This window comes from Haliotis cracherodii, unplaced genomic scaffold (assembly GCF_022045235.1).
Source record: "Haliotis cracherodii isolate W230 unplaced genomic scaffold, xgHalCrac1.p SCAF_3, whole genome shotgun sequence".
NCBI lineage: Eukaryota > Metazoa > Mollusca > Gastropoda > Lepetellida > Haliotidae > Haliotis > Haliotis cracherodii.
The window spans coordinates 58,702,387-58,725,076 of record NW_027266286.1 but is presented as its reverse complement, the minus strand read 5'-3'; the positions used below and the strand labels follow the sequence as shown (position 1 = coordinate 58,725,076).

The 22,690-nt window shown below is 40.6% G+C and overlaps 1 protein-coding gene across 3 annotated transcripts in view; it reads right to left on the bottom strand.

Moving 5' to 3' along the window:
* Window positions 1-857: 857 nt before the first annotated feature.
* LOC139473691 (phospholipase D1-like) overlaps window positions 858-22,690 on the bottom strand; it is an 83,926-nt gene continuing 62,093 nt past the window's right edge. For all 3 annotated transcript variants that reach the window (XM_071256396.1, XM_071256397.1, XM_071256398.1), the window contains 14 exons: window positions 21,806-21,945; window positions 20,810-20,915; window positions 18,550-19,500; window positions 18,363-18,394; window positions 16,626-16,786; window positions 15,963-16,081; window positions 15,377-15,487; window positions 14,641-14,751; window positions 13,513-13,604; window positions 12,562-12,725; window positions 11,464-11,531; window positions 9,079-9,302; window positions 6,511-6,625; window positions 858-5,911 (listed from right to left, as the gene is read on the bottom strand). In XM_071256396.1, the coding sequence (XP_071112497.1) occupies window positions 5,687-5,911; window positions 6,511-6,625; window positions 9,079-9,302; window positions 11,464-11,531; window positions 12,562-12,725; window positions 13,513-13,604; window positions 14,641-14,751; window positions 15,377-15,487; window positions 15,963-16,081; window positions 16,626-16,786; window positions 18,363-18,394; window positions 18,550-19,500; window positions 20,810-20,915; window positions 21,806-21,945 (2,619 nt within the window). In that variant the 3' untranslated portion in view covers window positions 858-5,686. The remainder of the gene's footprint in view (window positions 5,912-6,510; window positions 6,626-9,078; window positions 9,303-11,463; window positions 11,532-12,561; window positions 12,726-13,512; window positions 13,605-14,640; window positions 14,752-15,376; window positions 15,488-15,962; window positions 16,082-16,625; window positions 16,787-18,362; window positions 18,395-18,549; window positions 19,501-20,809; window positions 20,916-21,805; window positions 21,946-22,690) is intronic.

The window sequence follows — 22,690 nt, the reverse complement described above, 5'->3', positions numbered from 1 at the left end:
CCTGACTCACTCACTCACTCACCCACTGGACAAAAGGACCACAAAGACTTGATTTGTAACTGAATATGTACATGCTGAGATCAAAATTGATAACAGTTGACACGAACACAGTGAAAATACTTGTCATGGTCAATATGAATTGATTTAGAATGTAGCTATTCACAAGGTTTACACAAACACGACATAGAGTGGAACTAAACAGTACGACAAATCTTCATGCTGACCATGACAACAGCTCAAAATACCATGTGACATATACTGCTCAAAAAAAGTTAGGAATCCCTGATTCTTTCATATTACTATAATTAATCTGATTCTTCCATATTGCTATAATTAATCTGATTCTTCCATATTACTATAATTAATCTGATTCTTCCATATTACTATAATTAATCTGATTCTTTCATATTACTATAATTAATCTGATTCTTTCATATTACTATAATTAATCTGATTCTTCCATATTACTATAATTAATCTGATTCTTCCATATTACTATAATTAATCTGATTCTTCCATATTACTATAATTAATCTGATTCTTCCATATTACTATATTTAATCTGATTCTTCCATATTACTATAATTTATCTGATTCTTCCATATTACTATAATTAATCTGATTCTTCCACATTACTATAATTAATCTGATTCTTCCATATTACTATAATTAATCTGATTCTTCCATATTACTATAATTAATCTGATTCTTCCATATTACTATAATTAATCTGATTCTTCCACATTACTATAATTAATCTGATTCTTCCATATTACTATAATTAATCTGATTCTTCCATATTACTATAATTAATCTGATTCTTCCACATTACTATAATTAATCTGATTCTTCCATATTACTATAATTAATCTGATTCTTCCATATTACTATAATTAATCTGATTCTTCCATATTACTATAATTAATCTGATTCTTCCATATTACTATAATTAATCTGATTCTTCCATATTACTATAATTAATCTGATTCTTCCATATTATTGGCATAACAGATTAACTATTGTAACATGACCAAATTGGGAGTTCCTTATCTTCTTTTGAGTAGTATGTATCATACTAATGCTGCTATTTCTCTCAAAACATTCTAGAAACATTTGTGTTCATGACAATATGGAAACAATAATTTCACATCTCAATTAAATGTTCCTAAACTTTTGATAAATGAAAAGAAAGAAGAATATAAAAAAAGGAAATAAAAAGGAATGTATGACTTATGACCCATATGTGTTACAATGAAGTATGAAGTATGAAGTATGAATTAGCCTGCAAATGGAGCCTCACAAGACAATGTCTGAAAGCTTTTCACTGAAACAGCAGGTGGTGTTCTACTGGATCTGTACAGCCAACATGTATGTCTGATCTGTGCAGCCAACATGTATGTCTGATCTGTGCTGCCAACATGTATGTTTGATCTGTGCAGCCAATATGTATGTTTGATCTGTACAGCCAACATCTATGTTTGATCTGTACAGCCAACATCTATGTCTGATCTGTACAGCCAACATCTATGTCTGATCTGTACAGCCAACATCTATGTCTGATCTGTGCAGCCAACATCTATGTCTGATCTGTGCAGCCAACATGTATGTTTGATCTGTACAGCCAACATCTATGTCTGATCTGTACAGCCAACATCTATGTCTGATCTGTGCAGCCAACATCTATGTCTGATCTGTGCAGCACCTACCCTTATGACAGCCTTATGATGTCACACAGACAAAAATAACATAACTTAATTGGTTCTCAGGCAATGTTTTTTTGAAAATATAGAGCGGGCGGGCGGTGTTTTTTTGTTGTTGTTTGAACTAGTATGTAACCAATAAACAGTTGTTTAATCAATAAACAGTTGTGTACAATCAACCTGGGAAAGGGCCTCCCTACATAAATGTATTCCTTGATGAGTAAAATACTGTAATACAGTATTTGACTACCTTTGGACTTGGAGTATTTGGGGATTTTTAAATTTGTTTTTAAAAATGGAAATAAAAATGAAACGTGCGGCAAACTTTATGATGATGTGGGCGGTGCCTGAGAACCAAGACTATTTTCTTTAGCCTCATTAAACTGGTCAATAAAGAGCTTGCTTTGACACTGAGTGAGAGAGACTGAAGAAGTGATCTGTTGTATAAAAATGATGCATAAAATGCCATAAAAGAGACAGCCTCCGCATATGTGGAACAGATCTAAAGACACAATTTTAACAAGCCATCAGTGTATGGACACTTAAGCATAAACAAGCATCATCTGGCGTTTCAGCAGTGTCATCCGTGCACCACTGGACACGACAGAATTACAATAAACCATCTGGCGTTTCAGCAATCTTATCAGTGTATGGACACCTCAGGATAAAAACATATACCATCTGGTGTTTCAGCAATCTCATCCCTGTATCATTGTTCACTTCAGGATGAAACACATATACCATCTAGCATTTCAGCAATCTCATCTGTGTATCAATGTACACTTCAGGATAGACATGTTGTGTTTGAGGAACCTACCTTAGCTTACAGATTCTATATAACATTCTAGCCTAGTTAAATATGCAACAATCTTAACAACAGTAGGTTTCCATTCCATATGTAGCGGCCATAAAATTTCTGAGTCCTGTGATGGGATTTGAACCACGGACCTTCTGATTAGAGGTCAGACGCCTTGTCCACATGACCAAAGAGGTTAACCCCGTCAGCAAGCTGACAAGGTAAGGATGTCATCTGTGGGATGACTCCACGCCCTGCTACATACTTCCCCGTCACCAGAAGGCCTGTCCCGGGCCGCATAGTTGGGTACTGAGACTTATTTTGCTCAAATATAATATGAACGTCCTCAGCCCCATGTTGGGCGCCAATGTAGCGGCCATAAAATTTCCGAGTCCTGTGATGGGATTCAAACCATGGACCTTCTGATCGGAGGTCGGACGCCTTGTCCACATGACCAAAGTGGTTAACCCCGTCAGCAAGCTGACAAGGTAAGGATGTCATAAGGATGTTGTGACACACAGAGCTACAACAGACTCAACAGAGATCAAAACAGACAATTTCAAAATGTCAAATTTTGTACAATAGTATTCCACTAATGGAAGATTGGGTTGGTGAGCCACTTTCACTGGATGAGTGAGTGAGTGAGTGAGTTTGGTTTAACACCACTTTTAACAGTATTCCAGTTATATCACGGCGTGTCAGCTTAATGTGGGAGGAAAGCCCGAAGTGATGCAGGTCTCAGATGTTTACCACTTCCGTGAAACCCACGAGCACGGGTATTGTGCTGACAAACTTAGAAACATAATTGGGGCAGCCGGGATTCGAACCTACAATCATAGGTTTCTGGCGTGCCCAAGGGACGCAACTCTGCACAGCGAATCGCGGCGCCTTAGATGACTGGGCCACCCGTGCCCCCCTTCACTGGATGAAGGTATGACAACATCCTCAACAGCTGCTCAGGACAGCGATGTCCATGCACTTGTTCCCTATGTACCCAATTTAACAACTGCCCCCTAAGTTAGCTCTACAAAAGCACATGCTATAAACATGACATCACACTATTCTTCTAAAAACATATACATCCACACCAATTGTGTCATGTTTTATGGAAAAGCTTGCCCTAAAATATAAAAAATGAATGAAAGATAAAAAGAAATTCCACTTGATTAACAACACAAATTGAAACATAATTGTATCTTACAAAATTCTGTTCCTTCAGGCCATTGACTTACAATTAACCATGAATCCACACCAACAACAATAATGATGGCACCTTGTTTTTGTAAAAGCAATGACTAAAATTTGATTGGTTAAAAATTACTTTCTCTAAAACATGAAAAGTTTCAACACTCATCATATCCATAAGATTAATCAGCATCCTCACGAACACACCAAAAAAGTATTCAAGAAAAAAAATAGGCCCCAATAATGTAGCTTCTGTAGGTAGAGTGGACCAAAGACGCATATAGATGTAAATATTCTTCTTTGAGTGGACAAACAGAACAGACAGATGTCAACAACATGGAAGACTGAGTACGAAGTATCAGAAAAATAGATATTTAAAAAAGAGATATATACTAACATTATCCATACAGAACAAACACAACATAAATCGATACTGTCAGTTGTGTTGAACAATCAATACTGATTTTATCATTCATGCAGTGATTTCATCATTTAACAAGTTTGAGCAACATTTCAGAGAAATAATATTACAGTATCTGCTTTTTTGTGTATTCCACTGAAACAATCTGGCTTCCGTTGTCACGGAATCAATACTGTATGGAAACATGGTCACACTGTAGAAGGTACTTAAAGTCTGTCTTAGCTAAGTTGCAGTCTAGTCTTATACTTTGTCCTGGTCTTGTAGAGTACACTTAAAATTGGTCTGAGCCTTGTTGCAGATTGCACTTAATATAAGGTCTGTCTTATCTGAGTAGAAAACTACACTAAACCAGAGTCTTGATGAAGATTATGTCTAGACTGTCTAACCCCGGTTGTAGACTGCACTTAAAGTCTGTCTTATCTGAGTAGTAAACTACAAGAGACCGGAGTCTTGCCCCAGATTATGTCTAGACTGTCTAACCCCAGTTGTAGACTGCACTTAAAGTCTGTCTTATCTGAGTAGTAAACTACATGGAACTGGAGTCTTGCCCCAGATTATGTCTAGACTGTCTAATCCTGTTTGTAGAATGCACGAACAGCATGCAATAACATGCTGCATGGAAACACCAGCTGGATGATAATGAATTCAATCAACCAGAGAGGTCCATTTCCACCAAAAGTGTCAGAACTACGATCACACAAGATATGGCATGCAATAATGTATAGAATGTTTCCCCAACTGCTACAATCCACAGAGTGAGGTTTGTATAGGAACAAGCTGATTATAAGTAGCTGATGAGCATGTTAGACACAATAAGACATGCTCGGACAAGAATGGATATACAAGTCATTTCTACTTTGGCACTAGTCCCTCACGTCCCTTAAAGGCCATGTGGCGGAAGTGAGCAAAGCTATTCTCACATGATCAATATATACTGAAACTCATAGCAAAAAAATTAAAAAGGAAACAAAATAAGATCCCTCTGATGAATAGAACGCTAAAAATAAAATAAAAGTCTTTTACATAAAATCCAGCTTGAATTATAAAAACCCGGTGAAGAAGTCTCACCAATAAAATCCCTGACCAGTATGTGGAGGAGTATGACTATAAACATTTCATTAAGTCATCTAAACTAAAATTATCTTCACAGAACTATTATGCTAACTAGAGCTAATATTAGTTTGCAACCACCTCCATTATCAAGCTGTGGCTAATGACAAGCTATCAACATTAACAGGACATGGTTTTTGCCAGCAAATACCAGAACGCTATGTATTGTTGTCTTCAGTAGGATCCACAACTTGTATCCATATCGGGCCCAAACCCAGACTGTCGGATCTACCCAGGTGGGTGACCACCTCTTGACATTTTCAAGTGTCTTCATTCTGGATAAACTGTGAGATCCTATGCAGCTGAGGGGCAGGACAACCAGCTTCCACAACCATGTGGAAAACAAACCTGGCTGAGCTGACACTGTCCCCACTGACCCACCCAGCACACCTTCAGTCTGGAGCAGCTTATGTCACAAATTAAATGGCAATGACCACTATATTTGCTTCATCATTTATCCCACTGTCTCCTACATCATGTCCACAGGTAAGAAGGCAAAATGGCTTCCTTTGTTCCCACTTTTGGCGCAAGGTTTTCATTTTTCAGAAAGTTCAGTGGCATGAGAACCACGTGGCCTTTGACCTTCTGTAGCAATTTCTCAGCTTCTGATTGGTTGGTTTCTACAAGAGTCTTCTCAGACTGGAACTTCTTGAGGTCTGTGAAACTGTGAACATCGTCACAGGGAATGCAGTTGAACACCTGAAACAGAAGGTGGGTGCTGGCGTTTAATCATGTACACCTTGGAGTTTATCTTACACATTTTGAGAAGTGGCAACAGGCATTTGCTCAACAGTAAGAACACCTTGTCACACATCCGTCAACAGTGAACCCACCCTGTCACACATCCGTCAACAGTGAACCCACCCTGTCACACATCCGTCAACAGTGAACCATCCCTGACACACATCCGTCAACAGTGAACACACCCTGTCACACATCAATCAACAGTGAACACACCCTGTCACACATCCATCAACAGTAAGAACACCTTGTCATACATCTGTCAACAGTGAACCCACCCTGTCACACATCCATCAACAATAAGAACACCCTGTCACACATCCGTCAACAGTGAACCCACCCTGTCACACATCTGTCAACAATAAGAACACCCTGTCACACATCCGTCAACAGTGAACCCACCCTGTCACACATCTGTCAACAATAAGAACATCCTGTCACACATCCGTCAACAGTGAACCCACCCTGTCACACATCCGTCAACAGTGAACACACCTTGTCACACGTCCATCAACAGTAAGAACACCCTGTCACACATCTGTTAACAGTGAACCCACCTTCTCATACACTGCAGTGTTGATGCTGGCTCTCTTGATCCACTCTCCCTTGTAGAACGAGTCGGACACGATGTCGTCCACCTCATAACCCATGTCTCCCAGGCCCAGGTGCTCACTGTGAGATACAAAGTGCTTCTAGTTACTGGTATGGTTCCACGCTGGTATGTTGGATAAGGAGTATCAGTAATAATAGCTTGTATTTCCCTACTTGCCATGGAATAAACAGTGCCGGACATGGTACAGGAGACACTACACTGGGACACTCACTTACACAAGAGATGGATCCCGGTGCAGGGAGTAAGTGTCTATATATGATTCAGTCTGAACTAGGCAACTGAAGACATGAGCGGATATACTCACCGACAAAAGACACAAATACCATATAGAAATATATGAAGAATTACTCATATTCAAGAGATATTAGATTGGTTTGATGCACAAACAAATATACTGTTATGTTGTGTGAACGGATGCTCATGAACGCATCACATGTTATGTGATAGATCCATGACACAAGATGCACCATTTGTCTCGTGCAGGATTAGCTTGTGAAGTATGGAAATCATGTGCAGCATATCGTGATAAGAATAAAGACACTATGTGGTAACACTTGACTGATTGTTAGTTAAGTCATCAAGTGGTACACATTGGAAAAATCTCTTCTTAAACTACATATTTCTCTAAATGTTTTTTCACGATTTTTTTGGCAGTGAACGTACGTTGCTGTCAAGTCAATCTCATTAAAATCAGATCTTAGTTCTCGCTACCGCTAAACAAAGATCTGAGGACTTCCCATTACGGGTCACGTCAGACCGACCTTGCGCGACCTTTGACCGACCAATGGAATGACCAATCAGAAGGCAGCTTTCTCGTGCTTTACGGCACTAATTTCAAATTGGCGACTACACTTCGAAATATATTTTGACAAATTCTCGATTACAAATTTGAAACGTGAACAAAAGAACATTCTGGAATGGCTAATAGATGGTCTAGATTGTATGGATACAGTCGTTAAACCCGTAACTATCGTTTGGAGTTAAAGTTTTCGAGGCTGCATGATCAGAAATCACATTCCGACTGTCACTTTCATAATCTGGTAAGCGATGCTCTGATTGGTCGGATGAATGGTCGCTCTGACATGACCCGTAATGGGATGTCCTCAGATCTTTGTTTAGCGGTAGGGAGAACTGAGGTCTGATTTTAATGAGATTGCTGTCAAGTAACACACAATGGAGCAGGTAACCTTGAAGCCACATGCTATTCATCTTTTTAAGGTCTTAATCAACAGGTACGATTCAGCAGCTCTTTCTGCCCTAAGAAGATGTTTCAACAATCACAGGACTCTGATCTTTACTACTTCTGGTGAAACCAGAAAGCATGAAAATAGTGCTGACAAACCTAGAAACATAATCAGTGCTGGGGGATTCAAACCCACTATCACAGGATACTGGCATGCCCAAGGGACGCAACCCTGCACAGTGATTTACATAGCCTTAGACACCCATGCTGCCCCCACTAAACCAGCAGTACATAGAAGCTAGAGCAAACGGCTGTTGCTATCTTATAAACCTATTCATTGGGATCGCTATTAAGTAAGAGACTTCTTTCTATAGGCATTAAAACCTAAAACCTATTGTGAGGTTTTACTTTCCAGTCGGGTTAAATCTCATAAACTGGGACGTTGTAATGTCCCTGGGATTTTATATAATATCCCAGTGATTTTAAAGGATATTCAAGTCATATTTGCTATATAATGTGTTATAATATCCCAGGGATTTTATATAATGTCCTGGGTATTTTATTAATATAACTTCTGTTCAGATTGTAACATGTAATGAAATGAAGAATCAAATGACAAATGTTTTCTTTATATTCCCGAGGATCGAACTCGCAACCTTCATATCTGTAGCCCAGTGAGTGTACCACGAGGCTACAGAGGTGTTGATAAGCCACACTGTTTTTCAGAATGTCCTTTTCAAGAGGCAACAGATATATTACGCAAGTTTCCTAAGGTTCATGGAAAGTATGTTCGAAACATAAAAATGTTGATAAATGTTGTTTTAAGTTTCTTTTTTTGGTTTTTAAGTATGGAAAAACACTTTCCCTCGGTTTTCCCTTCGCCCCCTTGGTTTTTCCCTCTCCCCAGGGCATGCTCTGTCTACCAAAATCTCGTAAGCGTGTTTTCTCCAATACATAACTGGGAAACATATACAATATGAATATATTTTTCAAATCTCTGGACACATCTGGAATACATGGAAGGCTAAACATGACGCAAACAGGCGCCATAGCTCACGATATGGCCATGTGTAATCCGAACACTACAAGCCCAACACTAAAATAATACTCAACTTTTGATAGGGATATTTTTATCTTTCCATGAAACACAAAGCTGATTCTCATAATGTGTCAAGTGAATGTTTAAATAGAACGACAATTCTGATCATCCCTATCTAAATTTGAGTAACATATTTTTTACAAAATAATGTAGTGAAGAAACTTCCTCCATGAATAACAATGTTTTCGACAGACACCTTCAAAGATTTGAATAAAGAAGTTGTAACTTACTTGAACAGGGTTCTTCTTAGGGATGAGGCAAACTTGCCGGCCATGTGCTTCCTGTCCCCGAATGAGATCTCAAACTTGTTTTTGGGAAGGTCCTCCACCATCATTGCCATCTCACTGTCCCTCTTTCCCAGCATGCTTCGGTCGTTGATGTTGGCTGAGCCGATGATGACTGTGTCGTCATCAACAATCATCAGCTTGCTGTGCACGTACACGAGCTCAGTGATCTGAAAGAAGGGGGAACAATATACACATACGTGTACCATATTTTCTTGAGTATAGTGTGTACCCAAGTATATTGCGCACGCCCCTCTAGCGGACTCAGTATTTAAAAAAAAATTTGTGTGAATATTATGAGCAGAAAAAAATTACAATGTAGAGCTACCCCTTCAGCGAATTCTGGTAAACGAATGAGTGATAAGAAGCTTTGTCAGTACAAATTTGAAATTTGAGATAAAAAATCACCAGACATGTTGATTTACCGTTTAAATATTTCTTGTTCTGCTAGGCATTTTTTACATCCAGGGATTAAGATTAAGAACAGCTGTACACATGTTTTCTTGGAATCTACTGGTGATTCGGTCAAGACACACCAAATGATATAACTTTACAGGATTTTACTGCAAGGATCGGCAAAAATTGTATCTGAAACTATTTTCTTATCAGGAATAATATATTCCAATATCTTGTTATTTCAGTTGCAGCTTTTACTGAATATATTTAAAAATAATAACAACCCTAAGCGTAGCAGCTGATCGATATTGCCAGATATTTGTTTTCCTATGGAACAATTTGACCATTCACCGTCGAGGCTCCCGCAAAGGTGATCGCGAGAACTATGTGTTGACATAGAATAGGTTTTCAGCAACCCATGCTTGTTGTAAGAGCTGACTATGCTTGTCGTAAGAGGTTACTAACAGGATCTGGTAGTCAGGCTCGCTGACTTGGTTGATGCAAGTCATCTTATCCCAATTGTGTGGATTGATGTTCATGATATCAGTCACCAGATTGTCTGGTCCAGACTAGATTATTTACAGACTGCCATCATATAGCTTGAATATTGCTGAGTGCGGCATTAAACAACAAACAAACAACATGTCCACAGATAGTGTAAATACTTCCAAAAGATCCATAAGTATGTTGATAGCAAGGAGTGTAAACTTTGGAATCCACAAGAAGGCCGGCCCACGCTTCATGAAGCAGCTATAGCACTAGGCTATTGTCAATGACAAAGAGTATGTTGGTTTGTTGTTTAGGCCAGGCTTTTTTTATTTTTAGGATTACGGAGGAGGGTAAAAAAAAGAGAGAAAAAGCCAGATGCATTTGTATTTAATGCAAAATGCCTCTGGCATACTTTATGAACATATTCTGTGTTCAAAAGAGTGCTATTTGTGACGATAAAGCCCCTTGTAACAATAAAAATTCTACCACTTACAACCTGAACAAGTGTCAAGGGAGGCTATTCATGTTCGGCTTCGGGATCAACAAAGATCGATTATGTATCTCTTTACTAGTTTACAATGGTAAATTCATGTTTTTTTATTAAAAGGTGATGATAACAAATAAAATAACTGATTACGCGGCTATCGGTGGGGAAAAAATATATATGGAAATCAGATATATCTTTTACCATTTTCTCAAAAATTAGAGTTGGCGGGTCCGTAATCCGAAAAATATAAAACGCCTGGCCTTAACGCCGCACTCTTCAATATTCGTCACAGGTCGACAAAGTATGAGTTACGATAGTTATAGGTCTGTGATTGTTCTGTGCAAGAGAGCTCAGCATTTGTTCAAAGACAACTGTATGAATTATAGAGGGTCCAAATCCTCTCTGTTTTGAACTATTGGAATCCGCATACCAGACAATCACTGCACCCAGTGTACAGAACTCTGGCATCAGGAATACCACTTTACAGGGCTCGGCATCCAGCGTGCCAAAAGCTGGACAGCACCCTCATTATAAGACAGAACAGGAATCACCCACTCTTCTCTCCTGACACAACGGTGAATCCAAACAGCTGCAAGACTTCCACCAGTAACTTGAAATACCAGACAGCTGCATATCATTGGATGCAGATCAAAGGCTGGACAGCACCCTCATTATAAGACAGAACAGGAATCACCAGCCCTTCCTTCTCTCCTGACACAAAGGTGAATCTAAACAGCTGCAAAACTTCCACCAGTAACTTGAAGTACCAGACAGCTGCATATCACTGGATGCAGATCAAAAGCTGGACAGCACCCTCATTATAAGACAGAACAGGAATCACCACAAAGGTGAATCTAAACAGTATACATGACCACATTGCAAGACTTCCACCAGTAACTTGAAGTACCAGACAGCTGCAAATCGTTGGATGTTACCACAGTCAGAACATGCATACTTACAGTTTTACCGTTCAGTTCGTCGTGAGTCCTCAGCCCGTTGAAGATGATGTACTGCATAGGGTCTGGCACTACAACAGGAACGCCAGCTGAACATTCTATATTACACATGTGGCCCTAATTGAGGAGATGAAGCAAGGAGTCATCGGCTTGGAGTTAGTATACTGTGTCTGAGTGCGGTAAGGCTCAGACGGGTAACTCAGGTACACGGGTCGGGTGGGTACTGAGTAGGACCCGGGTACCCACAGGACTATCTGGACCCGTGGTTAGTCACGTGATATACTGTTAAATGACAAAAATTATGCACCCATCCTTTCTGACGTTTCATGTTGAATAAAGATATAACTTAAGTCAACTTCAGTGTATGCATGAATAGATTGTTAAATACGTGAATCTAAATACGTTTTGCCAGGGCTATGGTAAAAAGATTCCCAATCAGACATTTTGTACCTATACCTTGAGGCCTACAGTGAGTACCCGGGTAGGGTCAGGTAATAAGGGGGTGGGTACCCGGGAAGTAAACGTGGACTTGTCCCAACCCTAGGGTGAGGTATCCATGTTAAACTGTGGCATGGTATCTCAGTGGGCACTATATTCCCAGCATTAACACAAGCAGCCACACACACACACGATATGAGTGCAATAATTTTGAATGTCATGTTACCCCCTTGTGACCCAGGAAGAATGGGGTTTGAATAGAACTTCAGTGACCCATGAATATAGTAAGAGGCGACTAACAGGATCGAGTGGTCAGGCTTGCTGCCTTGGTTGATGCATGTCATCGTATCCCAAATGCAGGATCGATGCTCATGATATCAATCACTGGACTGTCTGGTTCAGACTCGATTATTTACAGACCGCTGTCACATAGCTGGAATATTGCTTAGTGTGGCGTTAAACAACAAACAAACAAACAACACCTTGTATCTCACATACTGATATGAAGACAAAAGAAGAAATCCAACTTCACTAATCTGACCAGGAGTAACATCAATGACATGATCAAATGTGTCTGATGACTATTTAATTGTTGAATAAAAACTACTTAAGAAACAAATTCTGATAATACCAGATATTAGTACAGCCAGACAACTTTCCTACCTTCTTTGCTGAGTTTCTCTATGAGAGAGTTGCCTCCCCTGCATATGGACGAGTAGTTCCAGTGAGTGACAGCCTGAAGTGCAGTGCCCCCTGGTGTCCCAAACTCCCCCTCAAAGGCTGGCAGGAGGGGCATCATGACATACACGCGGAACTTCTCACCCGCCCTGACGACAAGAACAACATAATATGTAGATGTTGTATTTACCATAAAATGTTTCTTCAAGGTTCTAACCCTACCGGGAGAACTCCATGAAAGGACCTGATAATAAACCCGTAACTTCAAGCTTCCTCTACCAAGCCTTTTACTGCTACTGATTCAGCATTTGAGAATGTATTTTTTTGGCATAAAACAGCCATGTCGTCGCATTGTATAATGAGTGAGTGAGTGAGTGAGTGAGTATTGTTTTACGCCGCTTTTAGCAATATTCCAGCAATATCACGGCGGGGGACACCAGAAATGGGCTTCACACATTGTACCCATGTCGGAAATCGAACCCGGGTCTTCGGCATGAGGAGCACACGCTTTATTCACTACACTACCCGACCGCCTCGTGTAGTGCTAGTAAACACCTTCCGAGGTGATCGTCGACACAGTGGACCATTTGGTGCTGTCACCTGTAAACATTCCTGTAAACATTCCTGAACAATAGCTTCTGTACAAAGAGGCCAGTATCAAGTCTACAGCACATGTCAGTACATGTTACATAGTTATAACTACTGAGATGGTTCTTTTCATGTGACTTGCACTTCACTGACCAATAACAGGAACATGTTGAAATGCTTAGTTTTGCATTGCTGCTTTGATGCAATGTTAAAATACCTTTGAACTAAAGAAAGGAACTTTTCAAAAATCCAAATTTTGAGCCAAGTAACTATGTTTTCCTAAAATTTCCTGCCACAAATTTTAGAATCCTAGTTAAATCACTGCTACAAGACAAAGCAGTCTATTACCGATGGGCGCGGAGGATCCGTTTGTACAGGGCGTTTCCAATGTCATTGGACACCAACGAGGAGTTGTCGACTTGTGTTATGAAGAACTGATTCTGGAAAAATATAGAGGGAGAAAATGTAGACAAAGCTTAAATCTTGTTGACATGTTTTAACAGTGAAATACCAAACATGTTTTCTATGTGTGGAGTGTGACTGTAGTTGAACAAGGCCCCGTTCCACAAAGCGATCTTAGCACTAAGGTGATCGTAAGTCCCATACTCTAACATAGGTTTACGATCATCGTAGCGCTAAGATCGCTTTCAGGAACGGGGCCCAGCACCACAGTAAAGGCTGGAAAGAGAACTGACAGTGGACACACTGGCCAACACGAAAGTCAAAATCATGACACTACTAAAAAATATGCCTCACCACCCACCCCTCATCATAAACATCCTGGATACACTCTTGATATGAATTATATATTGTAAGCCAGTGTGTAGCATTTGAGATAACTGATAATTTTTTATGGAAATTGGAAATAAAAACGAAACATGCGGTGGACTTTATGATGACGCAAGTGTTGCCTGAGAACCATGATTACCGTATCCGACACAACAAGCGACCAGGGCGCTCTCAAAATTAGGAATAAAAATTTTGGTGAAAAAAATTCAGAGTTTAAAGATCGTAAATTTCATGGGTTTATGCTGACAGCCTGAAATGATACAAAAGAAAAGTCTGTGTGTATTATACACGACACTGTGACGACAGATATATTTTTCCAGAATTTAATTGTCAATAGGTAAGGGTGCATATAACACACAAGTGCGTATTATACACAAATAAATAAGTCTTGTGTACATTGATCAATTGGAAGGAATTGGAATTGTTCACTAGCCAATATATAAGCAAATATCGCTGTGGGTGCTTATTAGAGCGGGGCGCTTATTACGTCGAATACAGTATTACGTTTTAGCCATAAGAAGATGAAATAGTTTGACATTATTAGACTGGTCCTGTGCCTACTACTGAGTGGGATGACCCCATGGCCGCATGCAGCTACCAATTCCTTTATGTATATGTGTGCTTGCAACGCAGCCCTTCTATACAGATGTCTTTTTGGACTAAGGTTTGCACTATACTGGGAAATACCTCGATGTAGATGTAGTGTTTGGAGTTCTCTATGCAGTGGATGTAGGCCTCCTGGATGGAGTTCTCGATGGCTTCGATCCCAGCTGACCACCCCGACGTGCTGCGCAGTATCTGCAAAAAGTCACAACCAGCATTACAAACTGGAACCTCTGGACTGACAGGCTGCCTGGCTGCCTGGCTACCTGAACGTGTAGCAAGTTGGAGGCCAATTTCTCAATGGTGTGACTGGACTAAACATCATTCTCGATTCTAATTTCTCATTGACTCGCCTGTGTTTTGACATTAAAGGTGATGTTCTTATGACTCACCTGTGTTTTGACATTAAAGGTGATGTTCTTGTGACTCACCTGTGTTTTGACATTAAAGGTGATGTTCTTGTGACTCACCTGTGTTTTGACATTAAAGGTGATTTTCTTGTGACTCACCTGTGTTTTGACATTAAAGGTGATGTTCTTGTGACTCACCTGTGTTTTGACATTAAAGGTGATGTTCTTGGACTCACCTGTGTTTTGACATTAAAGGTGATGTTCTTGTGACTCACCCGTGTTTTGAAATTAAAGGTGATGTTCTTGTGACTCACCTGTGTTTTGAAATTAAAGGTGATGTTCTTGTGACTCACCTGTGTTTTGAAATTAAAGGTGATGTTCTTGTGACTCACCTGTGTTTTGACATAAAAGGTGATGTCCTTGTGACTTACCTGTGTTTTGACATTAAAAGTGATGTTCTTGTGACTCACCTGTGTTTTGACATTAAAGGTGATGTTCTTGATTGACTGTGGAATCTGACACTTGACGTTGTTTTTTGGCAGGAGCAGAGGGAAGTTGTTATTCTTCTTACATTTAGCCAGCTGAAACAGCAATTTATTGTTTATACAATGGGTGAGGTGAGGTGAAATTGGGTTTAACGTCGCGTCCAAGATTATTGCACTTAGATAGCAACGTGCATGTACGTGTGTGTGTTTGTGTAGCTGCTTGTACTAGTCCGGACTGATGCCGATTTATAGTGCTAGCCTACTGAGATACCATGCCGCAGTTTAACATGAATACCCCACTCAGACACAGTTGCTGACTCCGAGCCGACCAGTCCTTATTTTAGCCCCTTAATGCCGAGCTCCAGACAGGGTAACAACAAGTACCATCTTTTAACGTCTTTAGGTACTTGTTGTTACCCTGCCTGGTGCTCAGCATTAAGGGGACAAAACAAGGACTGGTTGGCTCAGAGTTGATATCAATGAAGGAAATGACACCCAGTCATCATGTTCAAGAATCACCTTTATCACATTGCTACACAAAATTGATATTTAACACCACTGTACTTAATACCTTTGTAAAATTCCACCTGGCAATAAAATGTCTTGCTACATCCCGGGCGCCCTTGCCGTATACAACAGCGCCAATGTCGTGCCATGGCATGCGAGGGGTGACGTTGCGGTCGATGAAGTCTAGAAATATAAAGAATGTGATCTACAAGAAAGACAGGAACTGCTGACCACTAACCATGCTCGTGCTACACCAAGTGCACAAGTGTTGCAGGGGGCACGGGTGGCTCAGTCGTCTAGGGCGCCGCAATTCGCTGTGCAGAGTTGCATCCCTCGGGTATGCCAGAAATCTGTGATTGTGGGTTCGAATCCCAGTTCATCCCGATTATGTTTCTAGGTTTATCAGCACCATACCAGTGCTCATATGTTTCACCGAAGTGGTAAACATCTGAGACCTGCATCACTTCGGCTTTCCTCCCACATTAAGCTGACATGCCACAATATATCTAGAATACTGTTAAAAGTGGCGTTAAACCCAACTCACTCACTCACTCTAAGTAGCAGGTCATAACAATTAACTAAATGTTCACAGGTGGTTGAAATATAAACTAATGTTGAAGTCCCAGAACAAAGGTACTGTCATCTAGCAGCCATCAGCACGGGTGATCTATTCCAGCATGGATGCTCATACACTAACCTGCCTCATGCCTACATTCAACTTTCTCACCTGCATATGGGGAATGAAGTTCAACAAAATCTTTATGGATGAAGTTGACGTAGTCCTTCCCGATCCACAGTCTGGAGGAGCCCTGCAGCCCCTTTTCCGCTATGTCCTGCTCGCTCTTTGTGCGCTGAATGTCAGGCGGCAGATCCAGGCGAAGGTCGAAGCTGGAGTGAGGAGTGTCATGTGTTACAGGTCAGAAGTGAGTGAGTTGTGTTTGACTCAGCATCCAGAAGGTCGAAGCTGGAGTGAGGAGGGTCATGATGCGTTACAGGTCAGAAGTGAGTGAGTTGTGTTTGAATCAGCATCCAGAAGGTCGAAGCTGGAGTGAGGAAGGTCATGATGTGTTACAGGTCAGAAGTGAGTGAGTTGTGTTTGACTCAGCATCCAGAAGGTCGAAGCTGGAGTGAGGAGGGTCATGATGTGTTACAGGTCAGAAGTGAGTGAGTTGTGTTTGAATCAGCATCCAGAAGGTCGAAGCTGGAGTGAGGAGGGTCATGATGTGTTACAGGTCAGAAGTGAGTGAGTTGTGTTTGACTCAGCATCCAGAAGGTCGAAGCTGGAGTGAGGAGGGTCATGATGTGTTACAGGTCAGAAGTGAGTGAGTTGTGTTTTACTCAGCATCCAGAAGGTCGAAGCTGGAGTGAAGAGGGTCATAATGTGTTACAGGTCAGAAGTGTGTGAGTTGTGTTTGACTCAGTATCCAGAAGGTCGAAGCTGGAGTGAGGAGGGTCATGATGTGTTACAGGTCAGAAGTGAGTGAGTTGTGTTTGACTCAGCATCCAGAAGGTCGAAGCTGGTATTTTCAAATCTTTGCAAACAGCCACATTACATGTGGAGATGAGTGCTGCAGTCCAATATGGCTGCATGATGGTCAAGAGGGTGTTAGGGGTAACCACATAGTCTGTCATACACACACACAGTTCTGTCAGGTCATTCACATCAGGGTTGTAGAAGCCTAATATTTACATGCTACCAAACAGCACTAAATTACAGTCAAGTCCTGTTAATCCAAAAAGGTTGGTTGCATATGATTATGTTGGATTAACAAATATGTCAGATAAACGAAATTAGGTCGTATGAACATCTGTGATTGAAAATCGGACAACTACACGATAGATAACAATACAAACACGTTACAAACAAATCTTGAAAAATTAAATATTCATATTGTTGTTACATTGTTAGCGGAATATGGTTTCTAATCATGCAACCTCTAAAGATTAACTAAAAACTAATGTTGACTGTTTCAAAATACTTTTGAAAGCAAAATCTGGAATGGAAGTCGCCAGTTTCAAACTAGTGCCGCAAAGCTCAAGAAAGCAGCTTTCTTAGTAGCTTGTAGTTTGTATGAAAGAAGAATGACCTTTCAGACATGTTTATTAACGTTTCATGTATCATGTTACAACATGTTACACGTAACAATAGAAAATCTCCACCTCATGTCTTTTGATATCAAATATATCAACGAGGGTGAGATTATATTTATCATCCAACATCATTCTTCAAATTTTTCCAGTTTGTAGACAGTAATAAGCAGTGTCTTAAGTGTAAAAAGTACTGCTAACAGCTTCAGTAGTAGAGCCATTAGTGATGTCATTTGATTGTGACGTCATGGTAATAACGATGTCACAATGGTCTCCAAAGCATTGCAGCGATATCTACAGTGTAGATATCGCTTGATATCACCCAAGCAATATCTCATGTGGGAGTGAGTTTTGGATGATAAACGTAACCACTTACCTTCCTGTCCTTTCACGAAACTTGCCCATAAGCTGGAAGAGAAATGTTGTATATATATATATAAGCACAAAAAACAATAACAATTACTCTACACATGATTTTTCATGGTACATTTTTCTCTTCTGAAACAACTGTATATTTAATGTCTCTCAATACATAATGAAATAAGATCGCATAAAGTACTCACAAAATTTTTCCGCTTTTTCTTTGCTTCACCCATCAACAGCTCTCTGGGTATTCTTTCCGGGACTTGATTTTTTCGGACAACTGATTCAAACTTTTGAACATTAAACACCATCTTCCATCTTCTCCGTGCACTGGGGTTGCTGGTGGGGCTGCCAGGTGCCCCTGCCCCGCCCTGTGAACTGCCCTTGTTGTTATTCTGCTCTGATCCCATCAGCTTCTTGACTGCTTTCAACCTGACTGCTGCACTGAACATATCGGGGACATCGGTGCCAGTCTTCCCGATTACTTTACCTTGCGGAGTTCTTTGTTCGCCACCAATCAATTCAGTCTCCGAATTATGCGATCTGCTTGAGGTGTCACTGCTGGCACTGTGTCTGTGACTTACAGTAACATGTTGAACAGTTTCAGGCACTATAACATCACCTGTATCCATGGCGACAGATTTTTTTAATTTGCTTTTGGCGCCAGATCCAACACGGCCTTTCTTTGGAATGATGAGTTTAAGGTCTTTCTGGTTTGCCTTTTCCTTCCACAAGTGAACACCACTCTCAGCAGAATTCTTATCATTTGTCTGAGCTTCTAAAACAGGATTCTGAGAAATAACAGCACCATCAACAACATCATTGTCTTCTGTACGTGCTACATCATCTGATTGGTCAAGTGACTGACTAGTCCTCGTACACTCTGATTGGTTTATGACGTTTTTAGTCAATTCTGATTCATTGACTTCCGAGTTAACTGTTGATTGTGAATTTTGTGTCACCGTTTCTGATTGGTTTGTTGAGTTGCTAGTTGACTGTGATTGTGTCACATGATCTTCAATAGTGTCCTCTGGGCGTTCGTCAGGTGAAGCGGGGATAACATGGATGCTGACATCTGCTGGAGACACTTGGGTCAGCGGCAGTGAAGTTGGTACAGTCAGCTTGTCAGTGGAGCCCAGATCATCATTTAACTAAAACAAACATTCAAAACTTCAAAACCTAACAAGCCTTTTAAATTTACAAATGCAGAGAATTACTTGAGTGGGGAGGCGGTACGGATGGCCCAGTCATCTAAGGTGCTGCAGATTGCTTTACAGAGTTGCATCCCTTTAGCACGCCAGCAACCTAAGATCGTAGGTTCAAATCCCTGTTCACCCTGCTCGTGGGTGAGTGAGTATGGTTTTACGCCACTTTCGGCAATATTACAGCAATATTACGGCAGGGGACACCAGAAATGGGCTTCATACATTGTACCCACGTCAGGAATCGAACCCGGGTCTTCGGCGTGACGAACGAACGCTTTCACTACTAGGCTACCCGACTGCCATCACGAAAGTGGTAAACATCACATACCTCAGGCTTTGGACTTTCCTCCCACACTAAACTGACACACAGTGATATAACTTGAATACACTGCGGCATAAAACCCAACTCACTAACTATTTCATGAGTGTGTCATGCTGATGTTAGAAAACAAACATCAGACTGTATGTATTCTTGAGCAAGAGCAAAGGACAGACCTAAATCCTAAAACTCAATAATTCAATAATATTTATCTCTCAGTTCTTTTCTTCTGAGGTGTACAAGTAGTTTCTACTGTGTTGCAAGCTATGTCAAGAACATTGTCAGTGTCAGTGTATAAGATGACTAACCTATTTTCTTGAGTATAATGCGCACCCAAGTATAATGAGCAACCCCCTAGCGGAATTTCTTTTTCCAATTTTGTGCATAAAAAATTCCACCATACCCCTTCAGCAAATTCCAGCAAAAAGAATAAGAATAAAAAGATAAGAAACTTTTTCAGAAACTCCAGTAATCTGACTGTGGTTGCTGTTAATAACGGTGAGTTGTGCAATCTACCAACCGCTTCACACATGATTTTGCCGAATTTAATGAAAACAATATTAAAAGGAATTTTGAATAAAATTGATGAAATAAGTTACAAACATAAGTCCGGATATACATTGAACACTTTCTATAAGCAGACAGTGTAATTACAAGATTACATTGTGTACTCCAGTACAGATTTGTTGACATGGTATTTCCAGTGTTACGTACTCAAGGTAATGTCTTTGCATTGGGGGAAAAAAACCCCATCCAAACTCATTATGGTGTGTATAATGCACACACCCTTCTATACAGCTTCTATACAGAAGGACATGCTGATAGCTATATCCCCCCTTTTTTCAAACCAGGGAGATAATAAAAACAATATCACCAACAAAAACAATGTCATCAAACTCTTTTCTCAAAGGCTCCAACACTGATGTAGATATTCACCTCTGTGGTATCTGTGACTGCTGATTCCTCTGGACGGATGCTAATACTGGAGACATTCACTTCTGAACAAGTCTGCATCAGATCTACAGAACCAAGGTCCTTCAGTCTGAAACAGGTGAGGTGAGGTGAAATGGGGTTTAACGTCGCATCTGTGTGTGTGGCTGCTTGTACTAGTACTACCTGATGCCGATTTTATAATGCTAGTCCACTGAGATACCATGATGCAGTTTTTAACATGAATACCCCACTCAGACACGATATACTGACTCGGAGTCGACATGTCCTTGTTTAGCCCCTTAACGCCCAGCACCAGATTGGGTAACAGCAAGTACCCCCTTTTAATGTCTTTTGGTATGACGCGTCCGGGGATTAAAACCCCGGACATTTCCCTCTCCGGGTGGACGCACTATAACTAGACCATGGTGGAAGTCCAGTGTGAAATAGACATACATCGCTGTGACATGATTCCTTCAGTCAGTCCTACAGACTGCCCCAGACACATCAACACTACCCCACACACATCAACACTGCCCAACATCGCCCCACACCCATGAGTCTGTTTAGGAAATGGCCGCTCAACATGCAAAATGGCTAAACATTTGTGCTCAAGGACTTTTAAAAAAAAAAAAATGAAAGACGTTTCTTTAACACTGCACTCAGCAATAGTCCAGCTAGATGACGGTGGGATTTAAGTAATCAAGTCTGGACCAGATCATTCTTGTATGATCAACAGTCCACACAGTTGGGTTACAAGGACACATTATCAACCAAGTCACTGAGCATGACCACTCAATCCATCAGGTCTCTTACAACCAGCATAGGATGTCGGTGACCTATTCTACATTGCAAAATTATACGTAGGTAATAGAGACCAAGATATATATAAACTCATGAATTTAAAGCTGGACATCAATAAATATAACTCATTCCAAAAACTGTTTCAGGACTTCTTAATTTTTTTTACATGCAACAAATACATCCTTCGCCTCCACCTACCTGTGTTTCTCATCATCCCATCGACCATAGCACAGATCTATCCCTCCCAGGAAGGCCACTGATTGGTCGATGACCACAAGCTTCTCGTGATGAGCCCACAACAACACCCCGTTGGCGCCATGATCGGGATGCCGCAGAACCTGCCAACATGTCATGCTGTGATCAAATTGTCTGCCATTTCAACTCTTTGTCATTAACTTTTTGTAATAATGACATTTTAATGTCTTGTAACCAGAGTCCATCTGAGACCATGCCATACTTACTCAAATGCTTACGACTGACAGATTTGAAATTTCTTCTACTATCCAAAGTAAGTCATGTTTCAGTTATAAAAGGTAGCCAATGTTCTTGCTGGTCACAATGGGGGTTTGGGGTGTGGTGGGTTTGGGGTTTGTGGGTTCAACTATATTCTGAAGTATTAGTGTGACACTGTTGCACTACAAGGATGGGTAGCTGTACCTTCACACCAATTAAGATTTCTTTTCAATATGATATCCAAATCTAACATAACCACAATCACAACCATCAGGAGCTGTGGATGCTGTGTTTCGAAAACGGATGTCTCTTCAAGGAAGACGTACTTTGAATGAGATGATCAGCTACTTACTAGAGATGCTGATAATCCGTATTGGCATGTCTTCATGTACTATTCTTCTGAGATCATAAATATTCTGGTGTGATTGGACTATTGTTCCATAACCTCTCAGTCATCTATTGCCATTGAGAAATGAGTGAGTGAGTGGGTGAGTTGGGTTTAACGCTGCTTTTAACAGTATTCCAGTTATATCACAGCGTGTCAGCTTAATGTGGGAGGAAAGCCCGAAGTGATGCAGGTGTCAGACGTTTACCACTTTGGTGAAACCCACGAGCACTGGTATGGTGCTG